Here is a 27,013-nt window from a genome sequence, read left to right on the forward strand (position 1 = left end):
ACGACCCCGTATAGTATGACATTCAGGATTCATCTGCGAGATCTGGAAGCCCCGATAACCCCGAAAGACCCCTTGCGGCATGTATCCTGCCATAAGGTACCTTAGGTTCAAGTTAGGTACATATACCTTTAACCTAGCATATAACTTTGTCTCGGCAATCCGCAACATCATGATGCACTGAAGCGATGTTTAAGTCGCAGAAACTCTCATTGACCGCGAAAACTCGTTTCAGTTCGACTTTGGTGGTAGGGACGAGATTCAGAGTTTCGTGTTGCCACGGTCATGTTGAGGACAGTGAACCTGGATAGTCGGTACGGTGCTGTGCTCTGAGAACCGAATGCGGTGAATGTCATTGAGCTTTCTCGGTACAACTTTTGTCATGAGACGGGAGACCGGCATAGCCCAGTACTGTGCTCTCATGAAATGTTGCTGTAGTGATCTTGGGATGATATGGGGTTCTGTTCCGAAGACTAGGTCTCGCGCAGGTTACTAAGTAGCCCTGAGAATGATGTGTCGTTGAGGTTGCGTTAAGGGAAGTTGACGTGGATTCCTCGATAGTTGGGAGAGTCGCCCCAAAACCCGCGGGGCCTGCGGCCATTGAAGTCTTTCCAGTCCCTTCTATACTCCTTCATCTTTTCCTTCTTTCTCTTTTCTGATACTCCGCGTTCCAGAAGGGCGTACCACTCGAGTTTCTGGGCCATTTCGAGGCTGGCGACATCTCTCTCCTCGATGGCAGCCTCAGAAGGAGTGAGTTCTCTGGAGCATCCGCAACCCATTGTGATGACTGATTTGTATGTTAGAGGAATGAGTGGAGAGAGGTTGTTGCGGTGGTTATAGATGTGAGGGAAATTGGAACCAATGACCAGCTGCGTTGTGAGAATATGCTGATCGGATTGCTGGTGAGGGACGGGACAGGAGCCGAGGATTGGTGCGAAGAATCGGCCAGGTTATGTGAGTGAGAGGAATGGGTGGTTTAGCTGGTGAGCATGAATGAATGCCAGCAGAGATGCTTTCGACTTGTACATCCTGGAAGAGCAATCTCCGTAACCTGTATGGTAAGGTTTCAACCTCATGGTGTCCATGAGAGTGCCCACTTTCCAAAGATGTTGTCAACTTTGTCCACCATGGGAAAGAAAGGAGACAACGTTGTCAGGCAGAAACCCGGAGTCCTGGCCATGGCAAAAATCCGCATCCCTTTGCGCAGTGTTAGTGAAATTTGCTGCCAAGCATCTTTTGGCTTCATTGCCCGGATGTCTGTCTCAATTGTGTGAGAGATCTTGTCAACAGTAAGGCTTCTCTTGTGAGTCTTGTCTTCTCTTGGCATGACCTTCCTGTACACAGCCTATGACACTTGCTACAATGCTTCAAAGTCCGATGAACAAAGAATATTCGTTGCAGTCATTTTGCCTATGTCACAAGAACTTGATGGCAGTGAGAAAAGGACTCATCTAGACGCTCTCACATTCATCACGAAGAGCCCTCCGGTACCCTACCTTGATAAGCCCGACCACTCAAGTGGACAGTTAGACCTGCGCCCCTACTGACATCGGGCTAAGGGAGACAGGTTTGGCGACAGGCAAAGTAGTACAGGTCAAACGCAACCCTGATAGCTTAGACACCGTTGCTTAGGGGCAATGCCGAAGGCTTCGACCGTAACGCTATGAATTAGCTTCGAGCAGAGGTCAGTAGTACCGGAGATAAGTGCAAACATCAAGTTATCAACGGCCAGGCTGAAGCTTATCCCACGTGCAGGTCTTGCAATGACCATCCGCAAGGTATCTCGTTACTCAGAAGCAGTTGAAGTGTTATAGAAGCCTTCTTATGAAATTGACTAGTAGCCTCAGAGCGTGTATGAAGGGGCAGAGCTGTAGCGTACCAACTACTTCTATTACACTAACAGCGGAATGGGAACAACAGGAAGGTGTGCGTCTCTTACTCAGTAGACAGGAGACGAACAGAGTTTTAATCCGAAATCATTTCCGCTATAACCTCGAGTCAGAAGAATTCTTCATAGTCGAAAGGCGGAGAAAATATTCAGATCTTTGTGTTATCGCTTCTTTGTAGTTGATGCGATATTTCGACTCCTGGAGCACCCCATTTGTAAGTCGAAAAATAGCAAACGTATTTTGCGCATGAAATATCGACACCAAAGATGAATTCTATTAGTTTTTTCTATCCTTCATGGCTTCAGGTACATGAAGCTTTATATACTACTCTCAGTCTGAGAGCCCCATCAGAGATCGCGCTAAAACATCTCAACAGACCATATTCAGCAACGGAATCGTATGTCTCATTTATTTGAGTGTCGCATGGATCTCGGATTTATCAGGCAGTCAGTCGGCTGAGGCACTGCTATATTCCCAATGAACAAAGTCAATCTGTATGAATCCCCACCAAGAACAAGCTTAGAGCACCCAGTGCTCAAACCCGATGATAATACCATATATTGGAACACACATCATGCAAACTGCGTGAGGATTTAGAATGAGCGGACGACATCACTATCTTAGAAAACAGTGTACTGTAAAACCGAAGTATGTTTGAAGCAATTGGCCAAGACCATGCAGCCGCTCATTAATAGAAGCATCCTTCAGTACATTGAGGAAGGTCAGATTGAACAATTATCCAGCGACGACCAGATAATCTATTGCTTCACGGTGGCTAAATGGAAAACGTAGCTGCAGGATTTGGCAGAGGCGAACAAACATGGCCACGTAAATTGTTGAAAGAAGCAGAAGTCTTAGCTAGAATGTTGTCATTCAGCTTCATGATCGGCATGCGCAACGTTACGTGGATCATGGTTGAATGTGGTTGGGCTTTTAGTGCAGGCAGATAGGTACGTACTAGTCTTGAATCCTTCACCAAATCACTGTCGAGGCTCGTGTACCTGCCCTTTCGGACGAGACTGAGCTGAACGGGTAGAAACCGGTCCGATCAAATGTGTCTCGATCCTGCAACCACCAGCGTGAGGTCGGCTGCGTTACCAACGGCTTGCCTCGGCCGAGTGGATTGTGGCGGCTCCTAAAGGGACCTAAGATGTCATAGATCAGCTCTCAGATGATAAGGACTAAGCTGCCATTCGTCTGAGCAGGTTCGCCCAAACTAACGCCACTGCCGTCTCTTATCCCAACTTCCAACATACTTGTACGCCCCGCAACTCGCCATTAAGTGTTAACCGTGCCTATAGATACGACATGTCACCGAGAGGCAAGGTGTCGCCCACAAAGTGAGTGCGTCGGCTCCATCAAGAGACCCAGAGGGAGAGACCCAGCGTACCAGCCTGGCGGAAAGCTGCGTGGGGTTGATGAGTGACCACAGGCTGGGATTCCCTATCTCTGGGTTTGCCTGCTACCGCTTGCCAGATGGCCAATGGGAAAGACCGAATTTCTTGCAATCATCAGGACATGCCATACTTCTTTGGTTCTTTAGCTGACCTTCTGCAGGGCGGTCCACAAGGCTAGGTAGGCCGCATGCTTTCCTGGGATGTCACTCACCTACCCGAGATACCGAGGAGACGCTGCAGCCGTCCGGATCAGAATGCGCGCTGGCTGCCCACCCCGCAGAAGATATTCTGGAATAAGGGTTCGGCGGCCGGGTATCACGGATGGAGCTCTCGCAACCTTTTTCGCCATCTCGCATGCCCATGTCCCGGAAACCACGCGAGGTGGTGGCCAAATGCATCCATTCAATTTCTAGGTTGCCCACATCAACAAGCCCATGTTTGTTTGCCGCATTGAAAATCATTACCAGTTATGATATGAAATTGCTGTGTGAGGAAGAAGGCATCTCCAGGCGGCATTGATGAATGCTTGAATAAGCACAAATTATTCCAATTTAATTGTTTGGCTGTCGCCCAGGGTGGTGGTGGGCAGTCGTGACACCGTGCCACCGCGCGCCACGCCGTCTTTTCCAACCAGCGGGGACCTGGGGAAATGATAGGAACTTTACGTACGAGAATCCGTAATTCCAGTCGTTCTCGATAACCTTAAAACTGCTACCGAGGCGCTGGAGAATCTGTCGCAAATAGACTGGGAAAAAAGGGCATCAGCAATCGATGTTGCGGCGGTTTGTCAGGCGTTACATATCGCTTGCCTTCCTGTTTGTTCCTTCGCGTGATGTTTGCTCACCAAGTTTGTCCAAATGCTGTCCGCTGTGCTACAGTGAGAAAGACGGTGAGGCAGTTGAGTGAGAAAGGATGCCGAGGTTGCTGCCGAGTCAGTTGCGCTGATTCGCTTTTCCTGGATAGATGTGCTGAATGAATGACATCTCCCATCTTCATCGCCAACGCAGGAATACCGATACAATCAAATCTGACCACAACCGCATTTCCAAGGTCCTTTTGCGCGGGACTATCGCGTGGGGCGGAGGTCACCCATCAGGAAAGTCTCCAAGCGCAGTCGGACGAACCAACCCTCTCCAGCAGCTCGGATCTTAAGCGGCAGGCATCCTTCAACCGTGTCAACCCAGAAGGGCGCGCCTACGGAGCACAGAGGGACGTTTGTCACGCCTTCAGAGGGGCCATTTGCGGAGGGAACGAAGGGGTGGGAGGGGTCTCAGGAACTTTTTGTTCATCCACTTGTGTCCAGAATGCTCAACTTGTCAGTGCTTGTGTCATTAACCTGACAGCCTCGAAGCCAACTCGACGCAATGATTGGCCTTGCTGCCGACAAACCATGACATGGGTGGCATCATTTGCCGTCTCTTCCGACGTCCTTCCCGAAGAGTGCAGATTGTCGCTCTGTTCCCGCATCTCTGAGTGGCCAGCAGAGTCGGAACTCGCTTCTCCAGCTCTTCTACTCTCGCGTGCCTTTGCAGGGATTCAACTCGGGTGATTAACTGAGAAAGTCTTGGCCTCGAAGGCTTGGAGGGGGACAACCGCGCTAGACAGGCATCATCCTCGGACCCCAAGGTCCCTTTGCTATCGGCAGATCCACTGGAAGCAGGGCCCTTTTGCATTGAACGACTTTTTGTCGGAGGAGTGGCGACGCGGGTTGGCTAGCTCGCAGCCACCAACGCGTTGGTCTTGTTGCCCTTTTCCTCCTTTTGGCTCTAGCGGTCGAGCCTGGGGTACGACCTGCGGCTTCTGGCGATGCTTCCCACGCTTCCCCGACCTTGGCCACCCGTCTTGGACATTGCTTGAGTTGCTTGAGATGTGCTTGGCTGCCAACCTCTCTGCCACACCCGGCGACGCCATGCCCTCCCGCGGTGACTACCTGCTCTTCTCGTGCTTGGCGCCCAGCCCCCTTGGCGATCGATCAGCGAGGCGGCTCTTTGAATGGTCTGTTGAGTGCGGAACGACTCACCTCGATGCTCTCAGTCAGCTCTCTGGCTCCTGTCAGTCTGACAACCCCGACGTTGTGCGCCCCATGTCGTCAAGTCAGTGTGCAACTTTGGCGGCTGGAAGATGGGAGGCGGCGGTGGCCGGCGGCACGACGGCGGAGGAGGGTAGCGGGATGGATCAATTGCCAACGCCCCAACGCCATTCCCGCTCAAACGGCGCTCAATGGCCCTGGCCTAACCATCGAATGACAAGAGGCCTCTTGGTCATTTTTGGAGGCGGACAGGCTCCGCGACCGCACCGTCGAACAGTACATGAGTACCTAATTTGCTCCAGTCACCGAGAGAGGCCTATCAGGGGGTGGAGAAGAGACGGGCGGAATGTGTCCACCCCCAGAGCACCCCTCCACTCCCACCATCCAGCCCGTTCCTCCTCGAACTGCTAGTTCGTTGCCTGCAGTTCTTCGGGTGGTCCTCATCTGCGAGGATATCGAGGTATCGAACGCGGGTTGGCGGGTTGGTCGGTTGACTCTCTGTGCCGTGGTATCCTATCAAACGGCACGATCACACCTCTTACGAGCAACTAGAACCGTCCCTTCCCACCCTTCTAGACGGTGGCGAGGAAGGATAGACCCAACAAGAGTCCTCTCGAGACGAACGATTGGTGCACATCAGGGGCGATTTCGTTTATCGGTCACGTCAGTGCGTCTGTCAAGGACAAGCTACCGCCCGTTCCACGGCTCCAGGTGTGTGTACTCCATAGGAGAGACACACACCCTCTCGTCCAAACAAGCTTCCGCTTGCATCCAGCGCAATATCTACATAGTAGCCTTTTCGTATCGCCCGATACTCCGCCAGGGGTTGGCCCGCTTCGCCCACGACTGACTCCATTAGGCAGGTCAATATCTCGGCCCACTGGTCGCCGATATGGCAACCGATCATGGAGTCCATCAACGAGGCCCTGGATGTGCGACGCATCTAAATACTACCCGACGCGCTCTCCCTCGTCGTGCTCGATTTTGGTTTCTTCAGCCCACAAGCTCTACGACCAGAGACTCCCCCCTTTGAGTTCCATTCTTTTGAGGACTCAGGGTGCAACCCGAACGCAACACCAACCCGGTAACCAGTAACTGAAAGATTGCCAACCATGGCCTTCAGCAAGTGGAGGGGCAAGGTCGGAGAGCGGCCCATCGTGGTCGACGCCGTCTCGACCGGCGTCGATGCCAACGGTCTCGAGACCGTCAACCCGGAAGCCGAACTCAAGAAGTTCAAGAAGATTCACAAGTGGGATCCCTTTTTGGACATTGACAAGCTCGATGCTGCCGACGCCGCTGTCCAGTCTGGTGACTACGAGAAGGAGGCGGCCGTTGAGGCTGCTCTCCACGAGGACTCTCCCTACCCCGAGGTCCGCGCTTCGGTGAGTTTATTCAACGTCCTGAGTCGAGCGACGGGCGTCATGACTAACAAGCTTAGGTTCAACCTTTTGACGATACCGACTTGCCCATTAACACCATCCGTGCCTGGGCGATTGGTGCCATCATGTGCACACTCATCGCCGCCTGCAACATTCTTCTCGGTCTCCGTCGCTCACCCATCATCATCACCTCCACCGTGGTGCAATTGATCTCCTACCCCCTTGGCTGCTTCTGCGCCAAGGTCATCCCGGAGATCAAGTTCAACCTCTTCGGTCATGAGCTCAACACCAACCCTGGTCCCTTCAACGTCAAGGAGCACACCATCATCACCATGATGACTGCTGCCGGTGCCACCGCCAGTTACGCCATTGATATCCTCCTCGCCCAGGAGATCTTCTACAAGCAATACTTTGGCTGGGGATTCCAGATTCTGCTCATTATCTCGACCCAGGCCATGGGTCTTGGTATTGCCGGTATTCTGCGTCGCTACCTCGTCTGGCCCGCCGCCATGGTCTGGCCTGCGACCCTTATCACCACCACCGTCATGCACTCACTTCACGACCACTCGTCTTCAGATCCCGCCCTCACCAACGGCTGGAGGATCGGTCGCTACAAGTTCTTCCTCATTGTGGCTGCCGCTACCTTTGTCTATGAGTGGATTCCCGAGGTGTTTGCCCAGTTCCTGCAGATCTTCACTTTTGTCTGCTGGATCGCCCCCAACAACGTTGTCGTCAACCAGGTCTTTGGCGGTCAGACCGGTCTCGGTTTGATCCCCATTTCCTTCGACTGGAGCACCATTTCCGGTTTCTTGCTCTCTCCCCTGCAGACTCCGGCTTTCGCCATCGCTAACGTCGGTGCCGGCATTATCATCATGATGATTGGCTGCATTGGTCTTGCTTGGGGCGGACCTGAATTCTACCGCTACCTTCCCATCAGCGCCAACTCCAACTTTGACCACTTCGCTCAGCCCTACAACACAAGTCGTATCTTGACTCCCGACTTCACTTTCAACGAGACCGCCTACCAGGAGTACTCCCCTCTCATCCTGGGACCTGCCTTCTCCCTGTCTTACGGCATGGGTTTCGCTGGTCTCATCAGCACGCTCGTTCACGTTGCCCTCTTCTACGGCCGTGACATCATTGACCGAACCAAGTCTGCTTCCAACGAAGAGGCTGATATCCACCTCAAGCTCATGCGCCGCTACAAGGAGGCTCCCGAGTGGTGGTTCGCAACCATGTTCGCTGTCAGCTTTGCTTTTGGTATGATCGCTTCTCAGGTCTGGAACACTCACTTGACCTGGTGGGCCTACATCATCTGCATTATCATCGGCGCCTTCTTCATTCTTCCCGTTGGTATCATTCAGGCAGTCACCAACCAGCAGACCGGTCTTAACGTCATCACTGAGATGATTGTCGGTTACATGACGCCCGGCCGCCCCGTTGCCATGATGCTGTTCAAGTCTTGGGGTTACATGCTCTGCTACAACGGTCTCCAGTACGTGTCTGACATGAAGGTCGGCCACTACATGAAGATTCCTCCCCGCACCATGTTCGCCGCCCAGACCTTCGCCGTCGTTTGGCTGTCCCTCGTTCAGATTGCCTCTTACAACTTCCTCCGTGGCAACATCGATGGCGTCTGCACCTCCACTCAGGCTCAGGGTCTTACTTGCCCTAATGCCCGCACTTTCTACAACGCCAGTGTCATTTGGGGTGTCATTGGTCCTCGCCGTATGTTCGGTGCCGGTCAGCTCTACTCTTGGGTCAACTATTTCTGGCTTATCGGTGCCGCCTGCCCCGTCATCCAGTTCTTCCTCGCCCGCCGCTACCCCCGCAGCATGCTCCGATACGTCTTCTTCCCCGCTATCTTCGGTGCCGCTGGTATGATCCCTCCTGCCACCACCTGGTGGTTGGGACAGTGGGTTATTGTTGGTCTCATCTTCAACTGGTGGGTTCGCAACCGTTTCTTCGGCTGGTGGAGTAAGTCTTTCCCCGTTTGTGACTAGTGCCCCACTTGGACTAGTCGCCGTGCTATCACGTGTGCTAACCCAACTCTCAGCTCGTTACAACTACGTCCTCTCCGGAGCCCTCGATATCGGCACCGCTCTTTGCATCGTCGTCTCTGGACTTGCTCTGGGTCTTTCAAACACCTCATTCCCTGATTGGTGGGGCAATACGGTGCCTTTTTCCGTATGTTTATCTCTTTATCTGCCTTCAATGGTCCTGATTCTAACTTGTCAAACCAGAACTTGGATGCCGATGGTGCCGCCGTTACAAAGATTCTACCCGACGATGGTTCTACCATTGGACCTACCCACTGGTAACTTGTGAAAGAGTATAGCGAGTGGAACGACCCTGTTCAGCATATACACTACGAGCATGATGCCAGCCTTCGAGCGTAATTTAATACACATTGGTTTCTATGATGATACATGTTTGTGAGACTTCAGTATTCATGCCGTAGATGAAGACCTTGCGCAGAATGAGTCCGATCACTCCGGTGCTCGGTGTCATCCATGAAACCATCGCAGAGATGGGCTCCAGGAACGAGAGGTACGGAGTTTCCGGCTCTGGATAATGGGGTGATAGGATAGCCCATTTAGACCGCAAGTAAAGCTGGGCGAGAAAGAAATCGTGAAGCTGAGCCCGCGTGTTGATCTGGTATCTGTTTACAACGCGCACGCGACGCGGGGTCTGTTCCATCATCATTACGTTTTGTTGCAGTTTTCACCATATCCTCCATTCTTATACTGAGCCGTAAAAATGCGGGGTACTCACAAACATTAACGTGGTCCAGCTTACCAACGACGTTTCCTCACAATAGTGGCGGCTATCCACAATCAGTATGGAAAATCCAAGAGACGGCCGACCAAGCACAATTATCGAAATCGCTCCTGATGGCGACCTCCTTCTGTTAGTTGGGCCAGATGAGACAAGAATGCGCGTTCATTCTATGTCATTGATGGCAGCATCGAAACCATTCTCCGTTATGCTCGGGCCAGACTGGAAGGAAGGCCGTGAGATGCACAATCAGGGTAAACCTTCCGAACTATTGCTGCCTGAAGACAATGTTGCTGCATTGAGAATCATCTGTTCCGTCATTCATCATAAGAATAGTGAGGTGCCTCGAACTCTTGCTGTTGGCGATGTCCTCGCAGTCGCTGTGGCCGCGGACAAGTATGATTGTGGCAATGCTCTCAAATTTGCCGCCGAAAGCTGGCTTCGACCTTCTGGAGAATCAGCTGGCAATCTTATGCTTCTCACTGCCGCAGCATATCTCTTGCAGAGTGCTCAAGCTTTCAAGGAGATCACGAGAGCATTGATACTTGACCATGATGGTCCTTATCTTGATCTCTGTTGGAAAGATGCCGAGTCTCTCATGACATGGAGGGTCTTCTGTAAGTATCATGAGGATCTTTTGAACCTATAACTAACAAGCAACCGGGCAGGTCTGCTGGAAGAGCAGAGAGGGCTCGCAAGGCTGAGGCTGGCAGAAATACTTACTGCCGGGGTGAACGATGTGGATGGGCTGTGCGTTCACAAGTGCGGATGGACGAGCAAATATGCATATGCATACATGAAGCTGTTGCAAGAGGAAGACCTTTGGCCAGCACGTCTATTTCATACTTCTATCACTAAGGCACTGGAGTTAGCAGAAAGGATGCCTGACCCGATCCCTGAGTAATCAAGCACTAAATGTACTTATGAGTACAAGCACACTGTTCCAGCCTACAGGCGAAATCGTAGTCCGAGTCTGAACACCTTTCAAAAAGGTATCGGGCTTTGCCTACGGTGCGTTCGCTCAGGCAGCATGAGTTCTAGTTGTTACGAGCCCTCCCATAGCGACATGTAGTAAGACCGAGCGTTGGAGACAAGTAGTGTTTTGGTCAGATGATGGGACCTTCTCTATTGATATCTCTGGCTTAGCCACGAGAACATCACCAATGTCGTTTGAAATGTAGCTTGCTGGGCAGGCAGAAAAGTACATTTCTTCATTGATGACTCATACTCTGTGTTTGGTTGTGGCCGTGGTGTGATATGTGAGTCCCAAGTCCACCCATGGTAATCCTTGAATAACATCTGACTGGGTGGTGTCTGAGAAGATAGGTCATGATGGCCAAGAGCGATGGTTGAGAGCCTGTCGTGATCGTGAGTAGCTTCTCAAATTGGTCCTTGTATAGGTCCTGAAGACCACTTTCCAGTTGAGGAATAACTCGTTTTCACGCTCTTCTGTGGTGTTTTTGAAGCTGGAAGATGACGGGCCGTCTTACGTATACTAGTAGATGGCTCCTCGAACGACTCGCTTGATCTTGAGGTGGAAAAAAGTGTCAGTAGGAAGAAGACCGCCGGCAAAGCCCGACCAGTAGCCACCCCATCGCGTCGCAACGTATAGGTACGATACATTACACACAATCGATAAGGCCAGAAGAGTTGGGTCATCGGAGATAAAGTGTAAATAACAATAATTTACCCAATCACCTTTCCCTTAGCTTTATATCGAGTCTTACAATTTAATAACCTTACGTGGACCTCTGGGTGCTCGTACTATTCTAACCATGCTGGCGTCTCCATACACCAAATGGGCTGGCCAGGCGCGGGCCAACAGGTGGCAGGCATCAGGTTGGACGGCCACATATGTCTAGCTGAGAAGGGTTGCCAGAGAACGTCTCTATCACCTTCTGGTCACGTGGGAAGGCGCAGTCGGAAAATTAGGAAGATAGGATGGGAAAGAGGCAGGCGCGAGGGTTTTATGGTAGGGATTGGGAAGCTGACTGATTGGACGTTTGGCAGAGGGCAGGTAGTCCTGCTCGCAGGCAGAGAAACCCTTAAGGCTCAGTCATTTCACGTCGTGAGCCGTTTGGGTGGCCAAAAATAACTTTGATGAATAGAGAGGAGAAAAACAAAACAAAAATGAATGGACATGGTGGGAATCGAACCCACGCTTCCTCTCATTGTCTGCTTAGAACTGTATTACCGCAAGCGGTGTATGGTATGGAAGGAGTGAGCGAGCTCGACTCCTCTAAGCATGAAACGGAGACGCTCTACCACTGAGCCACACGTCCGTCTGTTTTTGTTAGAATGGAAAGAGCATCAGAAACTCAAGTACTGCCTAGCGCAGGTTGCGCCGCAGAAATCTACCTAGACATGGGCCGTATTATCGCGGGTTGTGGTGTGTACCTACTCATATTTGCGCCCCAGTCCGGTATCTTGTTTAATAAAAGTTAATTTAAGATCGTTTCTGGAATAAACGTCTACTTTCTAAGGCTCGATAGGCATTATGAAGACTAGAATCTCCTCTTTAAAAAGAGATATTTGAATGAGGTCACATGGAGGGAAGGAGCTGCCCGCAGTACTGCCGTACCTGATGAACTTTACAAATTGAGTAAGGTCGAAGAAGTCATGCACTCGAGCTCACTTGTGCCATTGTTTACGTACAGCTTTAACTGTTTAGATATTGACTGCACCGACAAAGACCGAGTGAAAGGTTTTCCGGAGCCATGATAAAGTGGTGCTGACATACACCAAGAGACACCCAGCACTTATAGGTAGGTACTACTCAAAGTCATTGCCAAGTTTAGAAATGTGAGCCGGGGGGTGCCGTCGAGTCCCTGCTGGCCAGTAGAGTCAGTTAATGGAGAGGTTGGATGTTAGAAGAACCCATGTGTGGTCCGAATCGACACAGTACTTGCACTCACAGCATTCGTGTTCGGGTCCCCATCTTCACCTTACATCACATGTTTGGAGAACGGATTCCATCTACAATACGTCGATGGAGATTTCGTTATCGTCGAGTATTATCGTCCAGTACCTAGTACGTGATGATCTGGCCCCGTTGCGTTGCAGAGTCGTCAAAGTTCTAGCGGCGGCTCGGGCCGTCGCATGGGCCCGTCCAATCGGAAGCCCCACTCGCCGTGCCAGTCAACTGGGTTGCAGGGCCAAGGTCAGTCTGTCACTTCACTTCCTTTATGAGCAACGAACCTGCGGTAAGATCTTCGTCTTCTCCTTCGAACAGACTCTAACCTTCAGACATCAATTCGAGCGGTCTCTCCCGGAGCAAAAGAAAATCCAACAGTAACAGTAACCTGAGCAGCAGCAGATCCAGTAGCTCATGCGGCAGCAACAACACCAACCTGGGAAGCTCTACTATGAATACTCCAACTTGAGGTCGCCACATGAGGATTATGCCTTACTGCCTACCTAAACCGATAGTCCAGCTTGGAATCTCGATGATCTTTGCATGGTTTGCTCAAAATTAGTCACCAATGTCACCAGTCTAATGTACAAATAGCCAACCTCGATCAAAGGCTTACAGGCGAGTAGCGTTCTTATCATAACGTAGGCTAGTGACTTCAATTGCATTGGTGTTGTTAGTATGATTCTATCGTACGGGTCGTTGATAAGTAGGCATCCTGAATTGAGTAGATAGGGTGGTAACAGCATTTTACAATCGAAGAAAAACACAAAAATAAAAGTGGACGTGACAGGAATCGAACCCGCTCCTCCTCGTTCCGTGGTTATCAACTACATTAGACAGGGCCATGGGCCACTGCCTGGAACGAGACGCTCAACCAATGAGCCACACACCCTTTTCTTGTTGCAATTAGAGAACCGTGAGAGGCTTATAGACCACCTGGCGGGTGCGGCAGTATCCAGCATGGGAGCCTTTTTGAGCTAGGTATGCCAAAGAATTCGCGGTATAAGGTCATCATACCTAACCAGCCCAATTTCTTACAATATTCTTTGTTTTGCTCCAACCCAGACATGGTTCACAGATAGCCTATGATACGGACTTGCCCGAACGTTTAAAACTTACAGCTTACGTGGCTTCGTTATGTGATGAGAACCGAAACGCTATCTGAGGAGACTAGTACCAGCGGTACACGTACCTTTGGCCACATGCATCGTCAATGATGCATGCTGACGTCTTAGCACACGAACCAGGGCTGGCCATACGCAGAATGAAACGCGACAGCTGGCGTGCTACAGTGCCACATATGGCACTGTGAGATTTTATTGGCCAAATTGCACTTTTACTGGCCGAACGGAAGGAGCTAGTTGATCTTTGGATTGGGAAAGAGACAGGCATGGCGTTCGTTATGGTTGTTGAAAAATTGAGGACTGAATGATTAGGAGTCTAGCAGAAGGCATTTTCTGCTGGAATCCTAGAGGCTCGCCGGATTCTGGAACTTGGAGACATGCATTCGTAAGGCCCAACCTACCTTACCTTACCTAGGTACCTTATTACGTCGTGGTTGAAACGGACGTTGGATGATGTTGACCTGTGGCTGAACGGTGCGGCGCATATCGTGGCTTAGTCTCCGGCCCAAGTGAAGGCAGGGGCAGGTAGGAGCGTGGCAGGGGCCGACTACTGCAGACCCCTTTCGTCTAAGATTGTGGTAGTTGGAACATGGGACCCACTCAATAAGCAGGCACCCAGGGACTGTCTAAGTCAACCCGCGGTGGAAGGCACAGGGTACCTGTTAACAGAATTCGTAACTGCTCAACAATAATGGCACCAACCATGATGGCTTTAACCTTGATGACCGAAATATTTGAACACAACTACCTTGTTCGTCTCCCCTTGAGGTATGAAATTCCACGTAGGTTTGCTAATCTGAGATCCAGGACATCAACACCATGAATAGGCGGTAAACTACCAACCGGAAAGTGTCGCTCTCAGATCATCTCTACACGATGTCAACTACAGAGGGTCTTCCGGATCCCGACTACCTCGGAGATTTCGAACAGAAGCTACCTCTCATTCGGAAGATCTATGGATCGTTGGACGAAATCACGATGCCTGAACTTAAGACAGCTCGGTTTTGGAGCGGTCTTTGGGTCCTCGACGTTCACTCTTTAGTGGACATTGCAGAAAAGTTGGAGGAAGTCAGACCCGACTACCGAGCGTTTTACACGTACCTTAGCAAGCAGAGTATGGCAGCAGCTGACTTTCCCAGATTGATCAGAACGTGTATGGTCTTCTCGCTTCAGTTCAAACCTGCAAATACTAATTGGTTTCTCAGTCATGAAATGATACGACCAGGGGAAGGATTCTGGGGTGGCACAGTTTGATGAGGAAATCTTGGGCGATACAGCATCCTCTGCGACAAAGAAATGCCGAGCTTCCTCATCTGAGCAGTCGGCTGCACCCAAGAAGACGCTCCAGGAGCCGCCCAAGCGAACACGCAACAAAGCAAAATCCGATGAGGTGAGCATCGATTGCGACACTGCGTTGGATAAGACTTATCACTGACCTCTCTCTGCCGCAGGCACTGGGACGCGACAATAAACGGTGTATTGTCACAAATATGGAACTGCCTCAAGTCTGCCATATTGTTCCCTTTGCTCTGTCGAACTGCGAGGGGATGTTGTGGTCCTTGCTTCATGGAATGAAAGCCTGGGATGGCGAGGACGCAATGAACAAAGTTCAATTTATCTTGTGCGAAGAAGACGACGATAGTATCATTGATGAGCCGGCCAACATGCTCTGCCTGAATGCCAAACTGCACGAGTACTGGGCAGACGGCAAATTCATGCTCAAGCCCAATGGAAAACCATACATGGTGGCTATGGAAGACGACAGCGTTACGGCGGAGCGCCAAACTGCCAATCAGTCAAATTCCCGTCACTCTATGAGAACGCGAAGCGCCGCAAAAAGGATGGTCAACAAGCTTCGATGGTGTCAGGAAATGACTTTCCATTGGCTTCGATGGACAAACATCAAGATGACGGATCGTGTCAACTACGTCTGGGATCCTCGCGACGAGTTCCAGACCCGTGATCACGAGACACTTGGGGCAACGAGTCCGGACCCATGGGAAACTGTGACCGACGGAAAGCTGATCAAGGTCTACGCCGATCGCGAAGCCGACCTCCCGCGCTACGATCTATTGCAACTGCAGGCCAATCTAGTCACAGGATTCTCGCTAACAGCAGGTGCCGATCCGAAATCCTACGACTCTGACGGCGAGGACTTATATGACTTCTTTTAGTAGAAGCAGAAGACTTACTAAAAGAACAATATTAAAAACAATAAAAAGAGGTCCCCTACGCCATTCATAGTCTATAAACTATACGTAATAGAATACTCTACAGGAAATACAATACAAGGACAGAGATACAAGGTACAAGGACACCAAGCGCAGGGATACCAACAAGAGAGATGGCAAGGACAGAGATGCCGAGGACAGAGATGCCGAGGACAGAGATGCCGAGGACAGAGATGCCGAGGACAGAGATGCCGAGGACAGATGCCGAGGACAGAGATGCTAAGGATAGTAGATATACTAATAAACGCTGTGCATGTTGTCGTAGAAGGCAATACCTTAGATGACTGGGCCCTAACCCACTTCCACCTTGAGCTGACCGGCTGTGTGGGCCTAACTCACTTCCACCCGGTCCCCACGCGATCACACGAACCTACTCACTTGTCGACAACGATGATCTTTCGCTCGGTGTGGTCCAAGATTCCAAAGAAGTAGAGGACTACGCAGCTCTAGTGCGCCATCCGAGCCGCATTGGCATCCGCTCGACTTTCGAAGCTCACGACGGTGCATCGACTTCCGGGCTCATGAGGGTGCGGGCGTGACAAGAAAAGCACAGCGACAGATTCGGCAAGAGGGCGAGGCTCGAGAGTCTGGATGTAGCTCGTGTGCGGCTTGAAACTACATCGCCTACACATAGTCAGTACAAAAGAGAGTGATTTTGATTCCCTGGGTTGGCTTACCAGAACACAGACGGCTTCTTGTCGTCCTCGTTCTCCCATATAATCAGTGAAACTTGTTGCTCCAAGAGCTTCCTCCATGCCGGCTCGAACTGATCCATGAACTCCTTGGGAAGAGGAAGAACAACGAAGTAGTTATTCTTGCGTTCAGGATTGGGGACGAAGTAAGCACGTAGCTTAACAGTAGCGATGAGTTGAGCTTGCTGTCACATGTTTTCCACAGAGCAAGGATTAACGTCAGTACACCATTCATTGGAGTACTAGCTAGTAATACAATAAATAATCCGACTCTGTTCCCGCCATTTCAGTCAATCAAGAACTCATAAAAGACGTCGAATCAGAGAAGATACGGGGACGTGTACCTGACATTGTTTTGTGCTTCAGGATAAGTTGTCCTGGAGTAGCGGCTGCTTTGTGACGTTCAACATCCACTTGGCGTACTGGAAACTGATGACGATGTTATTCCCTTCAGCACAACGTCTTCTTGCTGCTCCAGGTTTATACGGGGCTCCATGAAGCAAATGATGCAACTTTTAGGTCAGTCAACTGAAGCTCATAGCTCATACTGCCACTGCTGTTGCCACATCACGCTGCATCATCCCTAAATGTATCAACTTCATAACCACCCTACTAAAAGTTGGACGCTCACAGCTTGACGCAGTACTAGCAGAATCCGACAAGCTATCAAGAGAGGTGTAAATACTGCTGGGAAAGGTCATCAACAATGAGGCAACTTGAGGCCGGAGACTCCATCGAATTCTTTCTGGGCGAACTACCGAAGTACTCAGGGATAAGGTACCCGATGATTGTCCTCAGCGATCGACGTCTCAGCAGTCCTCTATTCCTAGCTCATCGCTAATTGAATCGAATACAACAGTTGGGTCATCAAATCCTCACGAATGCAGAGTGTACTTCAGCAAAGGCATTCTTCCTGGTATTCATGCTTCAGCCTTCCATAACAATTAATGAACAAGATCCCATCTCCTCTTCAGCTCACTCGGCAGCCAACTTGATGTTGTACTCGAGCTCCTTGGCAGCCTTGGGGTCTCCCTTTCTCTCGATAAACTTTACAGTCAGGCCATCCTTCACCGCGAACACAGAGTCGTCATCCAAATACTTTGAGTCCTCGTCAAAGATTTGTGTTGTTACCGACTTGAAGCCTCCTGATTTGACCTGGAGAATTGTTAGTACCTGCGTTGGGATATGTGCATTCGAGCTGGTCACTTACAATGAGATGGATGTGAGCAGGTCTGAAGTGGTGGCGGTGAAGCAGGTCCAAAAGCTTTCCAGCGGGGCCGTCACCCGGTACCTGAGAGATGTCGTCAACAACCAAGAGCAACTTCATCAATACATCCTGAGAAGACTCACTGGGTAGGGCGTGGGTCGCAGGCAGTAAAATCCATAACGTCCCTCCGCATCCGTCTTGAAGACTCCGCGGAGGTTGTGCTCGGGCTGATCGGCATCTTGCTGCTCGTACAGACCTGTGGTGGAACATTAGACGACATGTGCAAAAAGCTTAGCCTGATCTTCAAAACTTACCGTTTGTGGATGCTTGCCAGACATCGACTGAAGCATTCGCCAACGGTTTTCCGGTGTTGGAGCACGTCACTTGGCCGTACATGAAAGCAAGCTCGCCGTCCTCGGGGCACTTCACGGCGATTGTGCTGCCGTTGGGGCGGACAGGGGTGTCGGCCCGCCAAAAGGGGCCGAGAATGGCTGTTGCTGTGCCTGGCTGGCCGTTCTTTGTGGCCACTCTGTTGGTGATATCGTCGACGAGCCTGACAGTCTCATTAGCCTCACTGCAATTTGCATCGTTCATCATGAAACTCACGATTCGAGTCCGAGAACATCGCAAAGCAGCTGGCCCTCGTTGCGTCGGTCATTTGACATTTGGCCCGCCCAGTTAATCATGTTGACACCCATCATCCACTCATCTGTCGTAAGATCGACCTCGCGAGCAAAGTCGTGGATGTGCTGGATGAATGAAGTGAGAATCTCACGGAGTCTGGGGTTCGTCTCCGATCCCATGGAGGCGATGACCTGCTTGGTGAAGTCCTGGCCGAGGCCTTGGTACTGGCCGTCTCCGTTCTGTAATGAGCCCATGGTGGAGAGACGTGAATTTGTGTTGTATGATGAGTTTCTGGTTAACTCTAGGGAGTATCGCTGATGATGTAGATAATGCTTTTCTCGGTGAGACGACGTGATCTTGAAAGATGAGCTAACTTCAACTACCCCGACTGCCAAAAGCGTCCCGCAGTTCGATGGAGGATACTTATTCCCAATCACAGCGCGTGCATTACCCGCCATTGCTTTGTAATTGCACGTGCGCTGTTACTGGGCGGGTACCACCGGCGCTGGGCTTCTACGCTCCCGGAAACCGCCCCCCGGGTCCGGGAAACACACGCAACTGTCTTTTCGGGTACGGGGGAGAGATCCGACGCGAGGGGTGTGTCTGCCGAGACTCACAAACATACTGATAGAACAAAGGACATGCCATATTTGCACTCATTATGCACCTATTCCGGTCGGCTTGCCCCGGGGACCCCGCAGTTTGATGGCTCCAGGCTTCGTTTTGGCGGAGTCACGCGCGCGGGAAGGATCATTGGCTTCGGCTTCGGGCTGTGAGATGTGACTCTGCTGTACCCCTAAATCCGTGCGGATTTACTCCAATGATACGATGGTCATCATATCTATCATTCAGTAATATCTCGTGATAGTAGACGTGAGATGAGTGTTCACAGCCGCTCACGATGTGTACGCGAAGCCCAACTTCACAGTCTTAAAGCGCTGAATCCATGGGCCAGTTCGCGCGGTTCAGCTTTGTAACGAGCGTACTACGAACAGCTTGAGAGTTTGGGGCAACTTTGATGGTCACTGAAACTCATTATTCAAAAGTCTAGATGAGGTTTTATTCTATTTTGACATTGATTCACGCCCTCTTAACCCCATTTGTCTGCGCAACAATGCGGTGATCCTCCTCTGGGCCAAAATCCCAGCTCGCCTCATCTGAGCCGTTCGGCCTGCTAGCCCTCTTGAACCCAATCTCAACGCCCTCAATCTCAACCACGGGGCTCACAGCCTCAACCTCTGCCTTGTAGCGCCTCGCGTACCACTTCTCGCGAACGTTGGGTGAGCTGAACAGTTCTGGCGCATACCCCTTCATTGCCTTGAGCGCCGTGCCAGAAATCTGATCGACGCTGTGACTGTGCCGCAACGCAAGGAAATCGTCGCCCGCGAGCTTGCGCAGTTTCTCCTGGACATCCTCTGGGTATTTTCCGGCCTTAACAAGAAGGAGATCATACTGCAACAGCGATGCCTTGCCGTGCCATGAACCACCCTTCGTCGCTCTGTTATAGAGACCCGTGAGAGCGGCGATGGCGCCCATGCATCCCGTTCCATAGTCAGAAATGGGGAACGGAGGGACAACGGGCTCATCAAGCCCCATGAACTGACCCTGCGCCCACGCCACGCCACTCACCTATAACCCAGTCAGCGATTTGCAGTCTCAAAATAGAAATGTGTTGACTTACACAATCGGCAATCTGCTGCCAGCCGGGCCGCTGGCACCACTCCCCTTGGTATCCAAAGCAGTTTTCATTCACGTACACGAACCCCTTTCCGCGCTCCTTGGCCAGCTTTGTGAGGGCAGTAGCACCGTACCCCAGCTTCTCTAGGGCACCAGGGCGGTAGCCATCCAGCACAACATCCGCCTCGGCCAGCAGCGTCTCAAAGTGCTTTCTCCCCTCCTCAGTCTTGAGGTCGAGATCCGCGGCATGCTTGCCCATGTTGCCATCTACTTGGAAGAACGGGACATCGCTTAGGTTCGGGCTGGTAATCTTCAGAACGTCTGCGCCGTACTCTGCGAGGATGCGTCCTATGACGGGCCCTGCGATGATGCGGCACAGCTCGAGCACCTTGATACCCGACAGTACCCGCTTGTCAGATGTAGTCGGCAAAGGTGATGGTGGTGTTGAAGTCTCAAGATTGTCCACGCTCCACGGAGGAAGTGCGGTGTTAGTTTTGCCCTGTAAGCTGATCAGCAGTGATATCGCAAACTCAACAAGCGAGACTTACATGAGGCGTCTTGATAAAATCCTCATGCTTGAGAACAGGCACTCCAGCTTGGCGCTTATCGGCGTTCATCCGCTCAAGTTCATCGACCGAAAATTGCTTCACATGAGACTCTATCGCCTCAACAATAGCACTATGATCTTTCAAGTCTGGCCTAAATGGCTCGAGACCGATCATGCCAAGCGTTGTCGATGCTTCAAGAGATCCATGAATGTGGTAGTACTCACCCGGCTGCTTTGTCTCATACAAATTCGCCGACATGCGGCGATAAGGATCTGACTGTGCCTGAAGCAAATCCGTATCTAAGGGCACAAGTCAGAAAACTTCATGTTGCTTTCAAAATTGCAACAACATAACTCACCTTTTAAAAACTGCTTCACTTCTTTATCGAGTTTGCCATATCCTCCAACAGTTGCCAAATACGCCTGAATCAGGAACGCGGTGCTTTTCTCCAAGCTCACAGACACCTTCTTGCCGGAGGCGACGCCATCCTTGGTGGCTGCAAGGGCCCCTGCTACACCACCTTCAATAGCCTTCAGAGCTGAGGCCAACTCCGTTTCTTTGAAAGGAATCGGGAAATAGGGCAAGTCGCGGGTCGCCGAAAACTGCACAGCCTTTGAGATCTTTTCTGCCTCTGCTGGTATCTGGACGGAACTCAGGACGAGATCCAAGATTTGTTTCGTCTCAGCGACGGCTGAGTATTTTGAGTCCGCCATTGTTGCTCGCTTGCTATTGTGAAAACAAGGCCGTTCGAAACGATTCTCAGTTGGCTCGCGCGTACAAGGCCTGGATTGAGTAAAGAGTAATCCAGAGAGTACAGCGTAACCAAACCGTTGGAACTACTGTTGATTGTGTGCAGCTATCAGAGTTACGATAATCGTCAATTACGAAAAAAGGATCATTATTTCTTCCGACTTTCAGCTCTGCGATTGCGCATCGTGCCCATATCCGCTCTGCATTTCCCGTAGCTCTCGATCTGACTCCCCGATCCGATTCGGCGATTCGCGAGAGGTCGGAAGCAGCTGCGTTACAGCAGTGGACAACGAAACGTCGGACCCGCATCGGGAATCGGGCGGAAGGGTACATGTGTGCTGTCCCAGTGTCCAGCAGTAGCAACTCTAGAACCACTTCCAACAGACCCGGCTCCCGATGGATTCGGAAATGGGCGCAGCTACTGCGGGTCTAGCTTGAGGGGCTGGCAAGTGAGGTGGCGCTTCCTGGGGCCGCGCTCAGGCTTGGGACAATGAAATGGAACCGTTTCCTCTCGGTCTTGGGGCGATCGTCGGATAAGGGCATCGGTGGGCTCGAGGTCATGTCGGGTAAGGGACAAACTTTGAGTGTTTTATTGGTTAAAGATAGGTGCGTTTGACATTACAGTTTAATTGAAATGGTGTCCTCGGAAGGTGGCACTTATGCTAGTCGCTGCTGGCTTTTAGTCAGTTGTTTCCAAGCCAGTTTCGCTGTCATATTTCTATGCTGGCCCTCTCTCGGTGTTACCAGCAGTGTCTTCCTTGCAGAGCTGACGTGGTAACGCAACGGTGGAGGGTAGTAACGATGATCCAGTCCGCATTGGATATCAATTGCATCGTCTTCGAGTCTTTCGAGTGAAGGCATGAGTTGAATAATGGCTCAAAATGCCGTCGGACTTGTAAGCGGTGGATATATCGCGTGGGTTGACGGAACGGATGCGGGACACTGTTGGATGCCGAGCCAAGCGGTTGACGATCCAACCCAACAACCCGTTTCTTCAAGCAACCAACCACAGCCAATGGTAGTTACTGCAGAAGTAAGACCCCGACCATTATTGGCTACGCCACCGTGGGATTGACGACTCTTGAGTTCTGACTTGTTCCCCATTTCTCTTTGAACCTCCAAAAACCTCGGCATCCTTTGAGGCGCGGGATGGTTGAACTGCGCCGCAGCGGGCAGCAAAATCTGGGGAAACATTTGTGAGCTAGGGCCCCCTTGGAAAAGTGCTCCCCCGCAAAAGAAGCGAGAGAGCGCGCGCGCAAGCAAAGGGGGAAAGGGAAAGCCAAGAGCTCTGCCCCGGACCATCCTTTGCCTCAGTTGGCCGCCGCCGCCGTAGTCCTGTCTGGCCCCCCAGCCCCGAGATTCAACGTCTCCTATCTTGCCACGCACTCGTCTCTAGTTGAATTGAGACAGCTTTGAGGCTGTCACTTTTTTCATATCGTATCTTCAATCAGATTGAACGTCGAAGGCGAGCAAACGATGCCTACGAAAAGAGTTCGTCAGAGCGAGCGGCGTAGATGCGTCAAGGCTTGCGGGAATTGCAAGCGGCGCAAGGAACGCTGCGATGGTCAACAACCCTGTCGGAGGTGCGTGATCCGCAGAGTCGAAGCCGACTGCACCTTCATCGGCCCGCCGACGAACTTTGCCGCTGCGGAGGACTCGTCATCCGTGAGAAGTCCTGATCGCCCGCAGGTTCATGTTCCTCCTGCTCCTCCTCACCGAGGCAGTCCTCCCGGTCACGGTCAGGATCTCTTCAGCTCTTATGGGCCGACTGCCTCCTTTCATGAAGCTGTCATTTCACCGAGTCATCACCATCAGCACCGGCGCGCGTCGTCGTCAATCAGCCACCTCTCACAGAGCACTGCGGTACCAAAGGTATCGCGACTCATCGCAGATGGCAAGGGACGGTTCATGTTCATCGGCGACGCCGCCAATCTGGCCTTCTTGAAAGTGATACGCCGGCTTGTGCGCGATCGCGTCGGCCTGTGCCCCTTCACTGATGATCCCTTGCGGCATATCATGGTCGAGGCGACTCCTGAAGGCCGCCCAAAATGGATCATCACGAATCCCGCCGATATCCCCTCCAAGCCTAGCACTGAGCAGGCAAGATATCTGCTGCGGTGGTATCTCCGTGCAACAAACTGTATTCTCGATGTTTTCAATGAGTCTGAAATCCTCAAGGACCTCGAACATTGGCTGCGTGGAGAGCCCATGAGTCAAGATGAAGAGGCCATGAACTGTATCTTCTTTCTGATATTCGGCATCGGAGCACAACGGTGCCCGGATGATCGGGATGCCGATGCAGAGAAGTATTTCAACTATGGTCGATTCCTGGCAGTCTCGTATGCCATGGAGAACCCAACAAACAACACGGTGCGCAGTTACATCCTCATCACCGTCTACCTCCTCGGTGCATCGCGACGCAACTCAGCCTTCATGCACCTGGGCGTCGCTACCCGTGCCGCCTACGCGCTGGGGATTCACCGGCGAGACGTCCCGGCGCTTTTCTCAACACAAGAGCAAGACACTAGGGATCGACTGTGGAAAGCCCTCCGGGTTCTGGATCTATTCTTGGCCGCCTCATTAGGTCGGCCGTTGGCGACTTCCGAGACCCGAGATACATCAGCAAGCGAGAACTACTCTGCCTCACTGGATCTTTGCGCGATCTTCGAATCGATCTTGAACGACGTCTACGCTAAGCGTATGGTGTCTACAGAAACACTCGAGCGTATCAGCGAACAGCACCGTCGATGGGCCGCGAAGTTCAGTGATGGTCTCGCGGCTGACGGGATGAAACCCAGTAAGTATGTTGACGCCGATGACGGTGAGAGATATCCGAACATAGGGCTTTACCACATGAAAGAAGCATACTACTGGAGTATCATGCTGTTATCACGGCCTTTTCTCATCGACTTTGTCTCGAGAAACATTGCGCGCACCCGGACGACGTCCATGTGGGCCGAGGAAACGCCCTTGTCATCACCGTCCGACCAACTTCTGGTCCATGCCTGCGTGGACTCTGCAATACGGACAATCGACCTCCTCTCAACCCTCATCCCGGACAAAAACGTAGCTAAACGACATCCCTTTGTCATCAACTCTGTCTTTGTCTCCGCCCTGGTCCTCGGCCTGGCCGTCTTTGGTGACCTAGACAGCACATTCCCGTTAGACCATGGCTTGAACGACGCGCAAGCGCTACTGAAGAAGTTCAGCAAGCACGATCCTGTTGCAAGCAGAGAGCTCGCCATCGTCGAACATCTCCAGAGCGCATGTGTCCTGTACCGAGAACGGAGGGCACGCCGGAAAATGGAGTGCCAGGGTATGCTCATCGGCGAGCTCTTTGGGAGTGTCCACGAAGGCGGCCCGTTATCGAATGAAGCTTCAAAATTCGGCTCGAATGCTGTTCAGCGAGACATCCGATACTTTGGCAACCATCGACACTTGAGCACATCAGAAGCGGGGGAGATCAACAGCCTGGACCAGAGTGTCTCACTGACGACCGGGAGCACCGATGGGCCACAAATGTTGGGTAGCGAAACTGGTCGAGGAACAAACGTGATCCAGGCACTTACTCCGTCGACCGATATACTACTTCCAATGTCACCACGGACGCTGCTCTTCGACTCTTATGGGCAAGATATGCCTTTCTTCCCAACGATGGACGCGAGCATGGCGCACCTGGGCTACACGGATGAGATGATGCTTGCCGATGCAGGGACTTTGATGGAACCGCCGTGTTAGTCTTGAAGGGAAGATGCGTGTTTTGAAGTAGACTATGTACAACTTATTAGCGACTAAATGACCAAAATACCAAGCGATGAACCACAACAGATGCCTACAAACAAGCAGATGGGACTTGCATGTGATGATGTATCGTTCAGTAAGCTCGATCACCCATGCACTGTCAAGCCCAGCGAATCACACACATAGCGCTCACGAGAATTGGACCAACGTGACTATACTTGTTTGAATTCATTAGATCTAGGTCTCCTCCAAACAAGAGCCGAGCTTCCGTTCCTGCGATATACTGCAGCCCAAGTTCGAGACCCTGCATATTACTTGCATGACGTATTTTCAAGAAAACCTAAAGAACCCCCACCCGTGGTACCTCAGAAAGTCTCGCCTGCTGATCTCCTACAGGCAGCAATGACCTCATCCGGCTTGCTCAAGAACGGAGAGTGACTCGCTTGCATCGTCTCCACGGTTACGTCTACACCAGCGGTGTCAATCATCTGCTGTTGGCCTTGATGAGGAATCGCGTTGTCGAGTTCACACTTGATGTAGGTTACTGGTATATCCTTGTACGCAGGGTACGTGAGCTTGCTGTAGAATGTCTGGTAGCTGTGGTGCTTGAGTCCTGCGATTGCCTCCTTGATGGCGGCTTCGTCCATGTCGTTGTAGAAGATCTCTTCTGGGCGTGCGGGGTCAACCTTTGCCTTGTCGTCGGACACGATGAACCAAGGAAGAGGGTTGCCTTGAAGCATGTCGAATAGTGAGACTCCTGGAGGTGTTTTATTAGTCACATGATCCTCTCAATAATTTTTGGCCAGAACCTACCTTCTGGAACCATAAAGGCCGCGCAGAATACCAGTCTTACAACGCCACCAGTCTTGCCCTCCTTCCCCCGAGCTGCCTTGCCCAGCCCACGGCAAGCTTCGCAGCCTACGATACCGCCATAGCTATGCATGAAGAGCACAACGTCTTCGCCAGCATCTACGCTCTTCTCAATCTCTTGTCGAATGGCCGCGACATCGGGCTGGAAGTCTGACAGCGGAGGCTCCGCACCATAGCACGGGAGCTGAACAGACTTGGTGGGATATCCGAGAGCCTCGAGCTTCGAAGTCACCGGCTCGAACTTGGTCGCGCAGTGCCACGCGCCGGGAACGAAGATGAAGGTAGGCTTGGTGGCAGTCATTTCGATAGCGAGAAAGTCTGGTGTACCCTTTAGCGTCGAAGAAAATGTTGGTGTAAACTGTCTTGATCGATTGACAGAAGCAGTGGGACCATTTGAATCATTTTTAAACTCTTTCCCCACGGGGAGGATCTCAACTCCGCGAGATGAGATCCAGGGACCAGAAGCAAATTACCCCAGACCAACGGCATGATGACTTCGGACCGGAGTCCGGGGTAGAGGCAGCATGACCTGGCTATTTGGTACTATTTTGGACACTAAAACACGTTGGCAGCTGTGGCGCCTGGGATAGACGGTGTTAGTGCTCAGTGGCTTTGAGCCCCCAGCCCCCAATGAGGGGATCTAGACTGCACAACAAACGACTTTAAAGTTTCGGGGATTCACATTATTGAAGGATAGTGAAATATGCGATCTACAATTCGTTCCATTCGTTTTCCCCTCTTCAGTGCCGAGATGATACTCCGCAGTCCACCTATGCACATGTGGCACGCTTGCGCCGCCACCCGAAGCTGGCCTTCGGCATATGGTCCATTGTTCGAAGCCCCATTCCCGACGCCTGAACCCGTGATCCGATAGGCTACACCCCGTGCCTTGGGGGGAATTTGAGCTGCTGGGACCTTTAAGCCGAATGAATTTGCCCATCCGATGGGCCACCGATGCAGTGCTTCCGTTGTCGTTCGGGCACTTCGGCACTGGCGTAACGTGGGTCGCGGCCGGGGTCCGGGGGGAATGGGGTCAGCCAGAATCATCGAGAGCGTCATAGGTCCCAGCCGAGCAGCCGGTCTAGGAAGTAAGGGGCAGTTAGCCTTGGTAATTTGTCTGCTTTGTCGGCCCTTATTTCCTAGCACCAGCGATATATTCTTGCGTA

The 27,013-nt window shown here is 51.7% G+C and overlaps 8 protein-coding genes across 8 annotated transcripts; 4 read left to right on the forward strand and 4 right to left on the reverse strand.

Moving 5' to 3' along the window:
• Nucleotides 1-527: 527 nt before the first annotated feature.
• Nucleotides 528-776, reverse strand: CCOS01_03527 (uncharacterized protein; the record flags this gene model as incomplete). Its single annotated transcript, XM_060451713.1, has 1 exon — nucleotides 528-776. The coding sequence occupies one exon, from the start codon at nucleotides 774-776 to the stop codon at nucleotides 528-530; it is 249 nt and encodes an 82-aa protein (XP_060317978.1).
• Nucleotides 777-6,424: 5,648 nt separating this feature from the next.
• CCOS01_03528 (OPT family small oligopeptide transporter) lies at nucleotides 6,425-9,012 on the forward strand (the record flags this gene model as incomplete). Its single annotated transcript, XM_060451714.1, has 4 exons — nucleotides 6,425-6,694; nucleotides 6,751-8,668; nucleotides 8,748-8,878; nucleotides 8,935-9,012. 4 exons carry the CDS (start codon nucleotides 6,425-6,427, stop codon nucleotides 9,010-9,012), a joined length of 2,397 nt encoding a protein of 798 aa, XP_060317979.1.
• A 521-nt stretch (nucleotides 9,013-9,533) lies between these two features.
• On the forward strand, nucleotides 9,534-10,373 carry CCOS01_03529 (uncharacterized protein; the record flags this gene model as incomplete). Its single annotated transcript, XM_060451715.1, has 2 exons — nucleotides 9,534-10,086; nucleotides 10,138-10,373. 2 exons carry the CDS (start codon nucleotides 9,534-9,536, stop codon nucleotides 10,371-10,373), a joined length of 789 nt encoding a protein of 262 aa, XP_060317980.1.
• Nucleotides 10,374-14,383: 4,010 nt separating this feature from the next.
• Nucleotides 14,384-15,681, forward strand: CCOS01_03530 (uncharacterized protein; the record flags this gene model as incomplete). The annotated part of the gene is made up of 4 exons (XM_060451716.1): nucleotides 14,384-14,575; nucleotides 14,647-14,658; nucleotides 14,733-14,897; nucleotides 14,959-15,681. 4 exons carry the CDS (start codon nucleotides 14,384-14,386, stop codon nucleotides 15,679-15,681), a joined length of 1,092 nt encoding a protein of 363 aa, XP_060317981.1.
• A 503-nt stretch (nucleotides 15,682-16,184) lies between these two features.
• Nucleotides 16,185-18,515, reverse strand: CCOS01_03531 (dioxygenase; the record flags this gene model as incomplete). The annotated part of the gene is made up of 8 exons (XM_060451717.1): nucleotides 16,185-16,353; nucleotides 16,416-16,615; nucleotides 16,832-16,859; nucleotides 17,410-17,585; nucleotides 17,641-17,721; nucleotides 17,781-17,893; nucleotides 17,952-18,190; nucleotides 18,244-18,515. 8 exons carry the CDS (start codon nucleotides 18,513-18,515, stop codon nucleotides 16,185-16,187), a joined length of 1,278 nt encoding a protein of 425 aa, XP_060317982.1.
• Nucleotides 18,516-19,341: 826 nt separating this feature from the next.
• Nucleotides 19,342-21,199, reverse strand: CCOS01_03532 (CoA-transferase family III; the record flags this gene model as incomplete). Its single annotated transcript, XM_060451718.1, has 4 exons — nucleotides 19,342-19,890; nucleotides 19,943-20,437; nucleotides 20,487-20,785; nucleotides 20,845-21,199. 4 exons carry the CDS (start codon nucleotides 21,197-21,199, stop codon nucleotides 19,342-19,344), a joined length of 1,698 nt encoding a protein of 565 aa, XP_060317983.1.
• Nucleotides 21,200-22,712: 1,513 nt separating this feature from the next.
• Nucleotides 22,713-24,974, forward strand: CCOS01_03533 (fungal specific transcription factor domain-containing protein; the record flags this gene model as incomplete). The annotated part of the gene is made up of 1 exon (XM_060451719.1): nucleotides 22,713-24,974. One exon carries the CDS (start codon nucleotides 22,713-22,715, stop codon nucleotides 24,972-24,974), a length of 2,262 nt encoding a protein of 753 aa, XP_060317984.1.
• A 368-nt stretch (nucleotides 24,975-25,342) lies between these two features.
• On the reverse strand, nucleotides 25,343-26,148 carry CCOS01_03534 (uncharacterized protein; the record flags this gene model as incomplete). Its single annotated transcript, XM_060451720.1, has 2 exons — nucleotides 25,343-25,734; nucleotides 25,791-26,148. 2 exons carry the CDS (start codon nucleotides 26,146-26,148, stop codon nucleotides 25,343-25,345), a joined length of 750 nt encoding a protein of 249 aa, XP_060317985.1.
• Nucleotides 26,149-27,013: the final 865 nt, after the last annotated feature.

Source organism: Colletotrichum costaricense (assembly GCF_030867565.1).
Source record: "Colletotrichum costaricense strain IMI 309622 chromosome Unknown Scaffold_3.1, whole genome shotgun sequence".
In the NCBI taxonomy this organism is placed as follows: domain Eukaryota; kingdom Fungi; phylum Ascomycota; class Sordariomycetes; order Glomerellales; family Glomerellaceae; genus Colletotrichum; species Colletotrichum costaricense.